This window comes from Podarcis pityusensis (genome assembly GCF_964106645.2).
Source record: "Podarcis pityusensis genome assembly, chromosome: 4".
NCBI classification, from domain to species: Eukaryota; Metazoa; Chordata; class Lepidosauria; order Squamata; family Lacertidae; genus Podarcis; species Podarcis pityusensis.
Genome location: NC_138027.1, coordinates 2937527 through 2951608, shown reverse-complemented (window position 1 = coordinate 2951608; position 14082 = coordinate 2937527). Strand labels below are relative to the sequence as shown.

Below are 14082 nucleotides of genomic sequence, written 5' to 3'. Positions count from 1 at the left end.
TAAGTAAATAGACCAGCCAAATTGAAAGAATATAAATATAAATGGTCAGGACAGGGAGAAAGATAATGATAACCAGATGCAGATAAATTAATAATCTCAGTACTTAAAACTTGGCAGAGATAATAAAATACTAATAATAAAACATAATGATAATAATGATAAAATCCTAAGCGAGAAATCCAGATGACGACACTGATGTCATTCAGATGGCAGCTCTCAGTCTCATTGCTCTCTCGATAAATTTAGCAACCTTCTCTGTTGTCGAGCTGTTCTGGTCGGCTAGGAGTGAGAACAATTTGGCTTCACAAGAGCGGCCCGGGATGGCAGATAGGAGTGGCGTGATGGTCTCGTCCCTGAGATCTTTATATAGGGAACAAGACAGGAGAACGTGTGACACAGTCTCTACGTAGCCAGCTCCACAGGGGCAGAGCCAGTTCTCGAATGAAATTTTTTGATATCTACCTTCAAGAACAGCTGAGGGTAACATATTTAGTCTGGCCAATGTAAAGGCCCGTCTGAATTTTGGAATAGTTAAGGTAGACAAATAAGGTGCCCGAAAATCAAAGTGGGAGGGGGGCAGATAAGCGTACCAAGCACTAAATTTCTTAATATAAGCCAGATTATTCTGCTGCTCAATATCCTTCATGCGCTGGTCGATAATGGTTTTTGCCTTGGGGAGACCCATTTTCAGGAGATGCTGTGCTTGGAGGCCACATGTAAGTAGTTTTTGATGCACTAGTTTGGACCACCGACTTCTATGAGCATCTCGTGCTACTAGAGGTAGTAGTCCGGATGGGTTTAAATTTAAGCGAAGCCAATAGTTGAATGTTCTTAACCAGGTTCGGGTTTCGACGGAGAGGAGGCCAGTCTCCAGCCGTAGGGCCGCATTTGGTGCGCATGGTGGAACGGCTAGAATCTGTCTTGAGAATTTAGACTGGACCGTTTCAAGTGTGCGGCAATGATTTACCGTCCAGATTTGGGCCCCATAGAGTAATTGCGCCAAGGGTTTTGCTTGGAAGACCTCCAGAGCTGCTGGGATATGTCTGCCCCCCTTTGTAAAGTAAAAGCGAGACAGTATTTTGGCGCTTTGAGATGCTTTTTCCCTAGCATATTTATGATGGGCCTCCCAGGTCCCAGATGACTGGAAAACTACTCCGAGGTATTTGAAAATTTTGACCTGTTCTATTGGCTGATTGTCCATCTCCCACCTGTGATGTCTGTGTCTCCTAGCGAAGACCATGACTTTGGTTTTTTTGGTGATTAACCACCAGTTGATCTCTCCTGCAGTAGGCTGAGAATTCTCTTAGTAGCCTTTTGAGGCCTACTTTAGTTCGTGATAAGAGGACCGCGTTGTCCGCATAGAGGAGCGCTGAAATTGATTTTTTGGCCAGTTTGGGGGCATGAAATTCCGGGGATGTTAGGTATTTGACCATATCATTTATATATAAGTTGACTAAGGCCGGGGCTAAAATACAGCCCTGCTTGACTCCTTTGGTGGCTGGTACAGGGCCAATTAGTTGCCCATTAATTGAGGTTCTTACATATAACTTGGAGTCTTTGTAAAGGCTTTTTATCAAGAATAGTAATCTTTTGTCAATGTTGGTAGCATTGAGTTTAGCCCAAAGTTTGACTCGTGAGATCAAGTCAAAGGCCGCCTTCAGGTCAATAAAAGCTGCGCATAGAATCCCACGTGTTTTGTTGACATATTTATCAATGAGGTGTGCTAATACGAAGCAATGGTCTATTGTTGTTCTGCCCTGTCTGAAGCCGGCTTGCTCCTCTGCCAGAACTGCCTCAGTTTCCATCCAGTCAATTAGTTTGATGTGGAGGTGTTTGGCATACAATTTGCTGGGGATAGTAAGGAGGCTAATGGGTCTATAGCTCGCTGGATCTGCCATTGGACCCTTTTTGTAGATTGGGATGATTACTGCCTCTGTCCAGCAACCAGGGATTATGCCTGTTGAGTCGATGTATGTAAATATTGATGCCATTATAGGCGCCCACCAACTGATATTGTTCTTCATGAGCTCTGCTGGAATGTGGTCTATGCCCGGGGCTTTGTTGTTTTTCAGTTGGGCAATTAGTTTCCCCACCTCCTCTATGGAGACAGGAGGCCAATATGGTGAGTTCTCGGAGTAGGCACTTGGATCATTGGGCTGAGCTTTGTCGTCATAGAAGAGGGTTTGAAAATATTTCATCCACTCCTGGGGTTCCACAGTACATATGGGATCAATCCGCTCCTGGCCCAGGAGCCCCGTAATGGTACGCCAGAAGGAGGTTGAGTCTTTCTCATTCGAGGCCTTCACTAAATTACACCAGGCCAGTCTCTCAGCTTTTTGTTTTTTTACCTTTAATAGCTGTTTGTAGTTTAGTCTTAAATAGATATAAGCCATAAATAGTGAGGGTGTTCCGGTGTTTCTGTAATTCCGATAGGTTGATCTCAGGCGTTTCCTTGCTTGTCTACACTCCAAATCAAACCATCTCTCTTGATCCATTCCCCGCTTTGTAACAGAATTAAGTATCTCAGTTGTTAGGAAGGTCTTTAGTCTTACTAATAACTCGTTAAACGAGTCCATGGCCTTTCCCCCGGTGTTAGCTGATACAATGGCTAAGTAGATGGTCTTCACGTCTTCCGAGTGGAGGAGATAAGTTAGCTCTGTATTGAGCATGGGGGTCCATTTGATTCTTCTGGGGGCCAGTGATCCCAGATTAACGATAGGGGTGTAGTAAAGGTTAGCCGCGGGTTTGTTAAACGATGGGCCATTGAGTGCTAAAATTAGTGGAAGGTGATCGCTTTCGGTGTTATGTCCCACTTGAAATTTCGACACAGAGTTATAGGCGCATCTTGATATCAGAATATAATCTATCACACTTCCTCCCATCTTTGAAAAATGGGTATACTCCCCTGGGCAATCCTCTTCCTTACTACCGTTTAATATCATCAGCTCCCTTCTTTTTGCGACCTGGACTAGACATAGGCCCGAGAAGTTGCATTTATTATCTTTAGAAAGTCGTGAAACGCCTGCTTCGGTTGGACTTTCTGGGTCCTGAATCTGATTATATTGACTGTAAAGATTGTTATCATCAATTCCCATACGGGCGTTGAAATCCCCCCCCCCCCCGATTATAATCGGTGTAGAAGGGTGGGAAGCTTCTATGGACTCTAAGAATGCCTCTAACTCTGCCCAATTAGCTTTCACAATAGATTTCTTTTGGCAGGGGAGCAGATAGACATTGACCACTACCAGTGCATCTCTCTTAGATCTGAGTAGGACTGCCGTGGCTAGTGAGTTGCAGTTTGGGAGAGCTTTTAAGGAATGTTCAAGCTCTAAGGAGATAAGGCTGGCTAAACCTCCACTAGGCCTACCTCCCCTCACAGATGGAGTAGCGAATAGGGAGTGACAAGAATACCCATTGAACAGAATGGGGTCGCTGTGCCAGGTCTCCTGCAGGAGGATGATATCAAATCGCTTAAGAAACATTGCAAGTTGTTGATTGTTTTTCTTAGCACGCCATCCTGCAATGTTCCAGGACAGCAGCTTTAATTCTCTGTCCCTCCATGATGTTAATTTGTTGGGTCCACGGTGTCCAGTGACCCCTTTACATCTAAAAAAACACTCCCATTAAGTTTGTCAATAGGCAACTGCTGCATAAGGGAATGATTATCCATAGCTCTTGGGGACTTAAGGGGGTAGTTTGGACTTGGGGGAGTAGCTATTTCATTTGGGTAGAGTTTTAGATAGTTGAACCAAGTACTCGGGGATGTGACAGTCTGTTTTAGTTTTGCCTTACCATATACCAGCGGGGGCTGCAATTGGTCTTCTGGATCTACACATTTAAAGGCGCCACCCACCGTCCTCTTGTCCACTAGGCACTTGGGGGATATAGGCTCTGTGTGTGAGCCTTCCGTAGTCTCAACATAGGCCTTCTTTGTGGTCAATTTGCTTCTCAGGGTGTCCAGTCTAACCAAGATTTCCTTTTGGGCTGGCATCTGCAGTGACCAGAACCGATTTGCCTCTGGTTCAGGTGTCTTGCCGTTTGCCAGTATTCTAAGTTCTTGTGGTCTGTGCACACCTCCACTTAGTGTTGTGCCCCTTCAAGGAAGTGTCTCCAAACTGCTATGGCCTCTCTTCTGGCAAGCAGTTCTCTCTCCCAAATGGTGTGGTTCTGTTCTGAAGTGTTCAACTGCCTGGAGTGAAAGGTACATGGCCTCAGATCACTCTGGCTGTTCTCTTTCAGTAACACCACTCCTATGGCTCTTTCTGATGCGTCCATTTCCACCACCAATGGTCGCTGTGGGTCTGCGTGGTGCAGATACTCTTCTGCAGTGAACATCTCCTTGAGCCTCTCAAATGCATCTTGGGCCTCTGCTGTCGACCTGAACGGCTTTTTGCCTCTCAGACAGTTCGTAAGAAGAGTCGTGAGTTGCGAATATCCGGGCATGAACTTGTGGTAATAATTAGCAAAGCCCAAGAACCTCTGCAAATCTTTTTTGGTCTTTGGCTTCTGCCACTCTAGCACCGCCTGCACCTTGGCCAGGTCCATGTACACCCCTTCATGAGGCACACGATATCCCAAAAACTCCACTTCCTTGATGTGAAACTGGCACTTTTCCAACTTCACATAGAGGCTGTGTGTCCTCAGTCTGCGCAGCACCTCCATCCCATGCTGTGCGTGCTCTTCTGGGTTCTCTGAATAAATCAAGACGTCATCGAGATAACACAGAACTATATTGTCCAATAACCCTGCCAGTACGTGACTGATGAATGCCTGAAATGTGGCTGTGCCCGATTGTAACCCAAATGGCATAACTAAGTATTCAAGACTTCCATATCTGGTATTAAATGCCGTTTTCCACTCATCACCTTGTTTCACTCGTATCAAGTTGTACGCCCCCCTCAGGTCCAGCTTGGTGATAATTTTCGCTGACAATAACCTCTCCAGCAGGTCACCAATATGGGGCAAAAGGTACTGGCTGGGAATCATGAGGTGGTTGCTTTTTCTATAGTCCACCACAATACGGCGTTCTGGGGTGTCCTTCTTGTTCACAAAGAACACTGGTGACTCACCAGGCGCCCTTGACAGCCAAATAAACCCATGCTCCAGTTTCTTCAGAAATTCCCTGAAATCAGCCAATTCCTTCTCTGACATGGTGTATAGACGACTGGTGGGCAACTGGGCACCAGGCAGCAGGTCTATCTTGCAGTTGTAAGGTCTGTGAGGAGGTAGCCTGTCCGCCTCCTTTTCACAGGACCCGGCTCTGCGGGGGTATGGAACTCTTCTCCTGTGAGTCCCCCCCCCACCTCTGCCCCTTTGGCTCCTGCCTCTGTTGGCACCTGGAACCCTAGACAGTGTGCTTGGCAGTAAGCTGAAGCAAACGTTACGGAACGCTGCCCCCATGCTATTACTGGATCGTGCTTAGTGAGCCACATCATTCACAAGACTAGGGGGTAGGTAGCTAACTTGGTGATATGAAACATCATTGCCTCCTTGTGGCCTGACAACTCCACCCCCATAGGCTGTGTGGCATAGGCAACTTGCCCCCCCCAATGGTCTGCTATCAATTGTTTGCACTTCCAATGGGGCTTCTAGCCACTGTGTGCCCAGCTTCTGCTGCTCCACAAAGTCTGAGTCTAAAAAGTCCAGGGAAGCCCCTGAGTCTATGAGCCCTGCACCCTGCAGCCATCTGGGAGTCATAGTGTCACCGGCACAGCAATTTGAGGGATGAGTGTTTCAACCTGAGGCCCTTTCATCCCAGCCGTCGGCCTCCTTCATGGACTGTGGCCTTCCATTTCCCGCTTGTGCCTCTTCAAGCTGTGATCCTCCCCCACGCAGGCCCCAGGCAGGGAACTCCCCACCTTTTAACTTGAGCACTGTCTTGCCAAATGTCCAGCTTTGCCACATGCAAAGCAACGTCTGGTCTCTTGATGACGTCTGCCCCCCTCCATCCATTCTGCTCCTGGATTCCCCTTCCCTGCTGAGCCCAGTTGCATTGGTTCAGGAAGGTCCTCCTGTCTGGGCGTACCAACTCTTGGCTCTGGCATGTTAGGAATGTGGTTTTTCACAAACATCAGCGGTCCCTGTCCTTTCTTCTTGAGCATCCTCTGCTGCTGTCTTAGACCCAGTTGCAGGGAAGCATGGCCTAATTCCTCCCGAGATTCTAGGGGCGCCATTCTTGATAATTCTGCCTGATATAAGGCAGCCAAAGGAGCACTGTTCGGCTGCCAGCCAAGCTTTGGAACCAGCAAATTGAAAGCAGTCCAAAAAGCAGAGACTGTTTTACTGCCTTGGCACAGATTCAGTAACTCCTGCTCGGCTGTCACATTTTTCAGGGGCTTTTGAAAGATTTTATCCATCATCAACGTAAACTCCCTCAAATTTGCGGGGGCACTGTGTTTGCCTGCTATAAGGGGAACTGGCCAAGCTTTTGCATCTCCGCCTAGCAAGCTGATTATATAAGCTGATCAGAGCTAAATTCTGACTCTCTGATGTCCATAAAATAAAGCAATTCCATTCTGAAGGCATGATACTCCTCTGGTTTGCTGGACTACTGGGACGGGCTTGCAAAAGAAGTCTTACATGCTCTGAGAGCTCTCTGTCTGCAGCTGCAGTCTCTGTTCTGAGAATGCTCCTGGTAGCATATCTAGCTACAATTTCAACTGCCAGCTGTATTGACAAGGGGGTCCCTTGTCTAGGCTGGTCACTCTCCCACTCCTCCGGCCCCTTCTGGTCCCCTGGCCCATTGTACTTGCCTGTCCATCGTCACTCTCTGGGGTCCGTCAGTGTGAGAGAGGTTGAGTGCGGCAAGCTGTCAGGTCTGGTAAGGCTCTCCCAAACAAGACATGACAGGCTGGAAGCTGTTTTACCTTCTGATTTATTAAGCAATTACCGAGCTCAGTAGCCCAGCTTCTGTAACACATCAATCACTACCAGAGTCAGTTGCTGCACTGAACTTCCGTGGTTTTCCCAGGCAACCTAAATTCCACCTCTGGGTCACCCTGTTTCTGGTCCTGCGCAAAGCTAATACCTTATTATTTCTTCTAGTCTTGGGGGAGTCTGGTTCTGTCAGCCCCCCCTTTGTCTAGAGTAGATTCAAACGGTTCCCCTCCTCCTGTGGCTTCCTCTGTGTTGTTTTGACATTCCACAGGCTGCATTCTAGAGCTTGTCTCTTCCTGACTATGCGAAGGACTCCAGCTCCTGCGCCCCCCAGTTTGCACTCCCTCCTCTCTGGATTTCTCACTTTCTGTCAGACGGAAAGCATCCCTGACAGCTCCCTTTGGGATCAAAATATCTGTTTTTAAATTCAAAGCAGCTCTCTGTGATGAACCTCATATATTTTCACAGAACTCAATAACAACCGGGATTACAATATTCCCACAATTAACCTTGAACAGGAAATTACTTTTTTTTCTGTGAGTGTCCTTCCTCCAGTTGTTGTTGTTGTTTAGTCATTTAGTCGTGTCCGACTCTTTGTGACCCCATGGACCAGAGCACGCCAGGCACTCCTGTCTTCCACTGCCTCCCGCAGTTTGGTCAAACTCATGCTGGTAGCTTCGAGAACACTGTCCAACCATCTCGTCCTCTGTCGTCCCCTTCTCCTTGTGCCCTCCATCTTTCCCAACATCAGGGTCTTTTCCAGGGAATCTTCTCTTCTCATGAGGTGGCCAAAGTCTTAGAGCCTCAGCTTCACGATCTGTCCTTCCAGTGAGCACTCAGGGCTGATTTCCTTAAGAATGGATACGTTTGGTCTTCTTGCAGCCAATGGGACTCTCAAGAGTCTCATTCCTCCAGTTACAGCTTCTTAAACAATTATCAGCCTGGTCTGAACTACCTAGACCATTTTATCTGTAAACTTCAGAGTTGTTAGGTAAGTTTAAGTAGCTTCTGTCAGGTTTTCTGTTTTTGTTCTTGCTCCTGTCGGTCCTTGGCTGACAAAAGAGAAGACTGACATTAGAAATGGAGGGATGCCATGATGGAGCCGAACAAAATCCATTTGAGAGAAGAGCCAGGCTTATCGAATCACAGGTTCCCCTAAGGATGTCGGTTGATCCCCGTTAGTTAATGCACCCAACCCTTCAGAAAACCATCTAACCCACTTGTGTTATTCCCCAGTGACCAGTGTTAAAAGGTATTCTTCATTAATTTCTCCCTGAGGCTTTAATCCATTTCTCTCTTCATTGCAGGTAGTGATGAATTGGAAATCAAGAACAAGGGTGACCATGAAAAAATATCCACAGTGGAGAAGCAGTATAAATATATTGAATGTGGAAAAAGTTCCCATTCCTCTTCCCATCAAATAAATCCCATTGGGAAGAAACCTTATAAGTGCTTGGAATGTGGAAAGAGCTTCAGTCAGAGCACCCATCTCACTTCCCATCAAAGAATTCATACAAGAGAGAAACCATATAATTGTTTGGAATGTGAAAAGAGCTTCAGTAACAGCTCCTCTCTCACTTCCCATCAGAGAATTCATACAGGGGAGAAGCCCTATCAGTGTGGGGAATGTGGAAGGAGCTTTAGTCAGAGTGGCCATCTCACTTCCCATCAAAGAATTCATACAGGGGAGAAACCCTATCACTGTGTGGAATGTGGAAAGAGCTTCAGTAGTAACTCCCATCTCAGTTCCCATCAAAGAATTCATACAGGGGAGAAACCCTATCAGTGTGTGGAATGTGGAAAGAGCTTCAGTAACAGCTTCTCTCTCACATCTCATCAAAGAATTCATACAGGGGAGAAACCCTATCAGTGTGGGGAATGTGGAAAGAGCTTTAGTCAGAGTGGCCATCTCACTTCCCATCAAAGAATTCATACAGGTGAGAAACCCTATCAGTGCATGGAATGTGGAAAGAGCTTCAGTTTGAGCTCTTATCTCACTTCCCATGAAAGAACTCATACAGGGGAGAAACCCTATCAGTGCATGGAATGTGGAAAGAGCTTCAGTCAGGGCTCCTCTCTCACTTCCCATCAAAGAATTCACACAGGGGAAAAACCCTATCAGTGCACGGAATGTGGAAAGAGCTTCAGTTGGAGCTCCGATTTCACTTCCCACCAAAAAATTCATACAGGGGAGAAACCCTATCAATGTTTGGAATGTGGAAAAAGCTTCAGTTTGAGCTCCTATCTCACTTCCCATCAAAGAATTCATACAGGGGAGAAACCTTATCAGTGCATGCAGTGTGGAAAGAGCTTCAGGAAGAGCTCCCATCTCACTGCGCATCAAATAATTCATACAGGGGAGAAACGTTATCAGTGCATGGAATGTGGAAAGAGCTTCAGTCACAGCCACAGTCTCACTTCCCATCAAAGAATTCATACAGGGGAGAAACCCTATCAGTGCGTGGAATGTGGAAAGACCTTCAATACAAGCTCCTATCTCACTTTCCATCAAAGAATTCATACAGAGGAGAAACCCTTCATTCTACAGCTTTAGGAGCCAGGCAAATACGCACCCTTTTAACCAGGCCTTTGGCTGATTGACATCTAATGCCCTTTTAAAGTATGGTGGGGATGGGGGTTGCAGATGTGTATTTTGTGGTTTTATATTGTGCTTTTATGTTGTAACTGTCCTGAGACCTGTGGGTGTAGGGAATAGGAGCCAACTCTTAGAGGCCAATGGGTCTTTGCCCCCCAATAAGATATTTGAGGGGGCCACCCCCCAGTTGATAGGCATTGCCATTCAAATGATGTGCATCATAATAATAATACTAATAATAATTTATTATTTATACTCCGCCCATCTGGCTGAGTTTCTCCAGCCACTCTTGGTGGCTCCCAATTAAGTGTTAAGAATAATACAGCATTAAATATTAAAAACTTCCCTAAACAGGGCAGCCTTCAGATGTCTTTTAAAGATAGGATATCTACTTATTTCCTTCACATCTGAAGGGAGGGTGTTCCACAGGGTGGGCGCCACTACCAAGAAGGCCCTCTGTCTGGTTCCCTGTAACCTCACTTCTCACAATGAGTGAACCACCAGAAGGCCTTTGGCGCTGGATCTCTGAGTCCGGGCTGAACAATGGGTGGAGATGCTCCTTCAGGTATACAGGATCCTGTGATTGATTGTGCAAGGTGGGCCTTACCTTGCCACCCACCAATATTTTATTCAAGTTGGCACCACTGGGTCGGGTGGTATTCAAATTAAATAAATACATAAATTGCTTTCCTTTGCACATGTTCCAGCTTGTCAATATCCTTATTTATTATCATTTCTAAATTTATATGCCTTTCATTTGAAGATTTCACAGCATAAACATAAGGATGAAAGCATGACTTTCTCAAAAACAAGTCATGCCAGAAAAACCTCTCTTTCTCTTTTCTTTTTTCAATGGAGTTACAAACTTCATTGATCAGGGGACTGCTGTGGAAATAGTGCATCTTTCTTTCAGTATGGCTTTTGATGAAGTCCCCCATGATATTTTTGCAAGGAAGCTGGTAAAATGTTGGCTGAACGAGGTAACTGTTAGCTGGATTTGACTGACCAAACCCAAAGAGGACTCCTTCATAGTTCCTCCTCATCCTGGTGAAAACTGACCAGAGGGGTGCTGCAGGGTTCTGTCCTGGGCCCATTGTTGTTAAACATCTTTATAAATGATTTGGATGAAGGAACTGATGGGATGCTCATCAAATTTGCAGACAACACCAAATGGGGAGCGGAGGCCAATGTGGCAGAAGGCAGAATCAGATCAAGTGCAGGAATAGTACCACTTTATTTTGCCTAGAATACTGTGTTTAGTTCTGGGCACCAGATCTTAAATTTTGTTTGTCTGGGGAAATCAAGAGGGTGGGGGGGAACACTATCCATATTCCTTTTATAACACGTGGCCAATGTTTATTAAATACATATATTGTTAGGACTGTTGCCAGAATCCACCCAGAACTCAAGGGAAGATGTGTTGTGATCTTTTCGAGTAATCAAATGAAACTTGTAGCACATGGCAGGATGAAAGTCTTCAATTTCATCAGGACAAGTTATTTGTTTTTTACTGTTGTAACCATTGCTTTCTGAAAATTCATCTTCTATACCATGAAGATAAATCAAAGTAATTAAAAAAAAGAGAAGGGGGAAACGTGCACTATTCCATTAATCTGCTTGCATGTGTTGAGTGTTATTTGGAGACTGTAATTTCAGTAATTTCACATTATGTGTTTCTGTGTGTTCAGCACACATGATTACAGGTGAGACTGAGTAAAACACTTCCTAGGAAATTACCTTTGACTGCTTCTGTATTGTTTCAAATGTGACTTCATTTACACATAAGATCATATTTATTGCTGAAAAATCATGTCATCGTTGGCTCCTTAATCTCTACCCCAACAAACCTTGCACTTAACATGAGTAACTTCTTTCCCACAATTTCTTGGGTGGAAATAACTGATATTGGAAAGGAGGTATACCTTTTCCCTCAAACTTTTGGACGAGGTTAAAGTGGGAAATCCCAAGGGAGATTTTGCTTAACCGAGCTTCAATTCAGCAGGTGAGACTGGATTTTCACAGGGCACAGCTACAGAACAATGATAGAAAGTTATCCAACCTTGGCGGCTGGGCGGAATTTCTTTTCAATTGTTTTTATTGATTTTCCAGATTATTACAAGTCATTGCCAACTTAATTCAATTCAGTACAATTTTCCAAAACATGTTTCCCACTCTCCTTGTAAGATATTGTGGTAATCATTCACTTCTTTGAAAGCCAGCATCCATCTGTGTTTTTATTTATCTGTTGCAATAGGACAGAGCTCACTCAATGTGCTAATTAAGAAGGTCTGCCCCGAGGCACATCAGGACAAAAGCCGATAAAGTAGTTCAAACACAGCAAACAGAGAGTCCTAAAACACCCTTAAACATATGTTAGGAAAGATAGAAATAAAATAAGCATAGTTTGGATGGCCATCTGTCCTGGATGATCCAGCTAAGATTCCTGCATTGGGTCCCTCTTAAGATTCAGTGAGGAGACCAACCTCATGGATTCCAATAGAAAATTCTTTTTAAATCATTTATGGACATTTAAAAACCTTTGGAGAAGTAGTGTCCCTTGCTTTGAACATGATTGTCTATGCTTTACACTCTGCAGGAAGGCCTATTCATAAAGAAGCAAGTTTTCTTGCTTCAGCTTTATTTTGTGCCCAGTGTCAAATTAGTCTTCTGGACCCCATCTCTTTGACATCTGATGGGAGGGCATTCCACAGGGATGGCACCACCACCGAGAAGGCCCTCTGCCTGGTTTCCTGTAATTCTCACAGCGAGGGAACCAGCAGAAGATCCTTGGAGGAGGACCTCAGCATCTGGGCTGAACAATGGGGGTGAAGATGCTCCTTCAGGTATACTAGGCTGAGGCTGTTTAGGGCTTTAAAGGTCAACACCAACCTGCCCTGTACTCAGAATGTACCTGCACCTCCATGGACAGCTGTGAGTCCAAGAATATTCACAGGCTGTGCACTTGGTCCTTCAGGAGCACAGTTACCCCTTTCAGGACCAGGGAGTCACTCACACCCACCCACCCCCTTCCCCCTAAAACAGTACTTCTGTCTTGTCAGGATTCAACTTCAATCTGTTAGCCACCATCCATCCTCCAACGGCCTCCAGACACTCACACAGGACATTCACTGTCTCCACTGGTTCTGATTTAAAGGAGAGGTGGAGCTGGGTATCATCCACATACTGGTGGACACCCAGCCCACACCCCCTGATTATCTCTCCCAGTGGCTTCATATAGATGTTGAAAAGCATTGGGGAGAGGACAGAGCCCTGAGGCACCCCACAAGTGAGAGCCCAACAACACTTTCTGGACATGACCCAGGCGGAAGGAGCAGAACCACTGTATAACTGTGCCCCCATCTCCCAACTCCTCTAGCTGTTCCAGAAGGATGGTATCAAAGGCCACTGAGAGTTCCAGCAGAACTCGGAATCAGCTTTCACCTTTGCCCCTGGCCCGCCGGAGATCATTGGCCAGTGCAACCAAGGCAGTTTCACTCCCATGATGAGACAGAAGACACGGCAGAAGACACATCACTCCCTATTCTTCCCTAACTGCAAAATGTTGCATATCCTTTGCCGAATCTGCTGGGTCTTCACACTGTACACAATGGGATTAAGAAGTGGTGGGACTGCAACATAGATGTTGGCCATAAGCATGTGAACAATGGGGGAAAGGTGCTTCCCATATCGATGTGCCATACTTACGCCAATCATTGGGACGTAGAAAATCAAGATGGCAGCAATGTGGGATACGCAGGTGTTGAGAGCCTTCAGACATTCTTTGCGGGAGGCAATGCTCAAAGCAGTCCTCAGGATCAGAATATAAGATACAAGAATGATGAGAGCATCCAACACTACAGTGCACATGACTACGATCAAACCATATAGGACGTTGACTCTGGTGTCTGCACAGGCTAACTTCATGGCATCTTGGTGGAGACAGTAGGAATGAGAAAGGACATTGGATCTGCAGAAAGGGAGACGCTTAATAAGAAAGGGGATGGGGAAGCAGACAGACAGGCCTCTTGAAAAGAGAATTATACCAATTTTCACAATTACAGAATTTGAGAGCAGTGATCTGTATCTCAGTGGATCACGGATGGCAATGAATCGGTCAAAAGCCATTGCCACAAGAATGCCAGACTCTGCCCATTGAAATATATAGATAAAGAACATCTGGCTGATGCAGGCGTTGAATGGGATTTCCCTTGAGTCAAACCAATAGACTCCCAGCATTGTTGGCATGGTGGACATGGAGAGGCCCAGATCCGAGCAGGCAAGCATGGAAAGGAAGAAATACATAGGTTCATGGAGGCTTTCGTCACTTTTAATGACATAGAGGATAGTGAAATTCCCAAGCAGAGTCAGGGCGTAGAGCACAAACAGTGGGAAGGCCACCCAAGAGTTCTTCTCCTGCATCCCAGGGATGCCAATCAGGACAAAGGTTTGGTGACTCACAAGGCTGCTGTTGAATCTGGTGATGGAGGACATTGTTCCCCAAGTGTATTTGGTGGGAAAATGCTGAGTTGTAATAAGCTGTGAATATTTGCTATAAAGGACTTTGGGAAATACTCAAGTTGTAGGCAAGTGTTCAGGTGCTTTCTCTGTGC

At 45.6% G+C, this 14082-nt stretch overlaps 3 protein-coding genes across 4 annotated transcripts in view; 2 read left to right on the top strand and 1 right to left on the bottom strand.

Annotated features, from left to right (window-relative positions):
* LOC308475228 (uncharacterized protein) overlaps window positions 1-11205 on the top strand; it is a 28512-nt gene extending 17307 nt beyond the window's left edge. Inside the window, exon 3 of the mRNA XM_081002248.1 lies at window positions 8184-11205. Coding sequence (XP_080858374.1) covers window positions 8184-9430 — 1247 coding nt within the window. The 3' untranslated portion in view covers window positions 9431-11205. The remainder of the gene's footprint in view (window positions 1-8183) is intronic.
* Window positions 1-14082, top strand: part of LOC308475072 (uncharacterized protein) — a 296536-nt gene that overhangs the window by 41777 nt on the left and 240677 nt on the right. The window lies entirely within an intron of this gene.
* Window positions 12541-13975, bottom strand: LOC308475290 (olfactory receptor 51H1-like). Its single transcript, XM_081002350.1, has one exon. It carries the CDS (start codon window positions 13961-13963, stop codon window positions 13004-13006), a length of 960 nt encoding a protein of 319 aa, XP_080858476.1. The 5' UTR covers window positions 13964-13975; the 3' UTR covers window positions 12541-13003.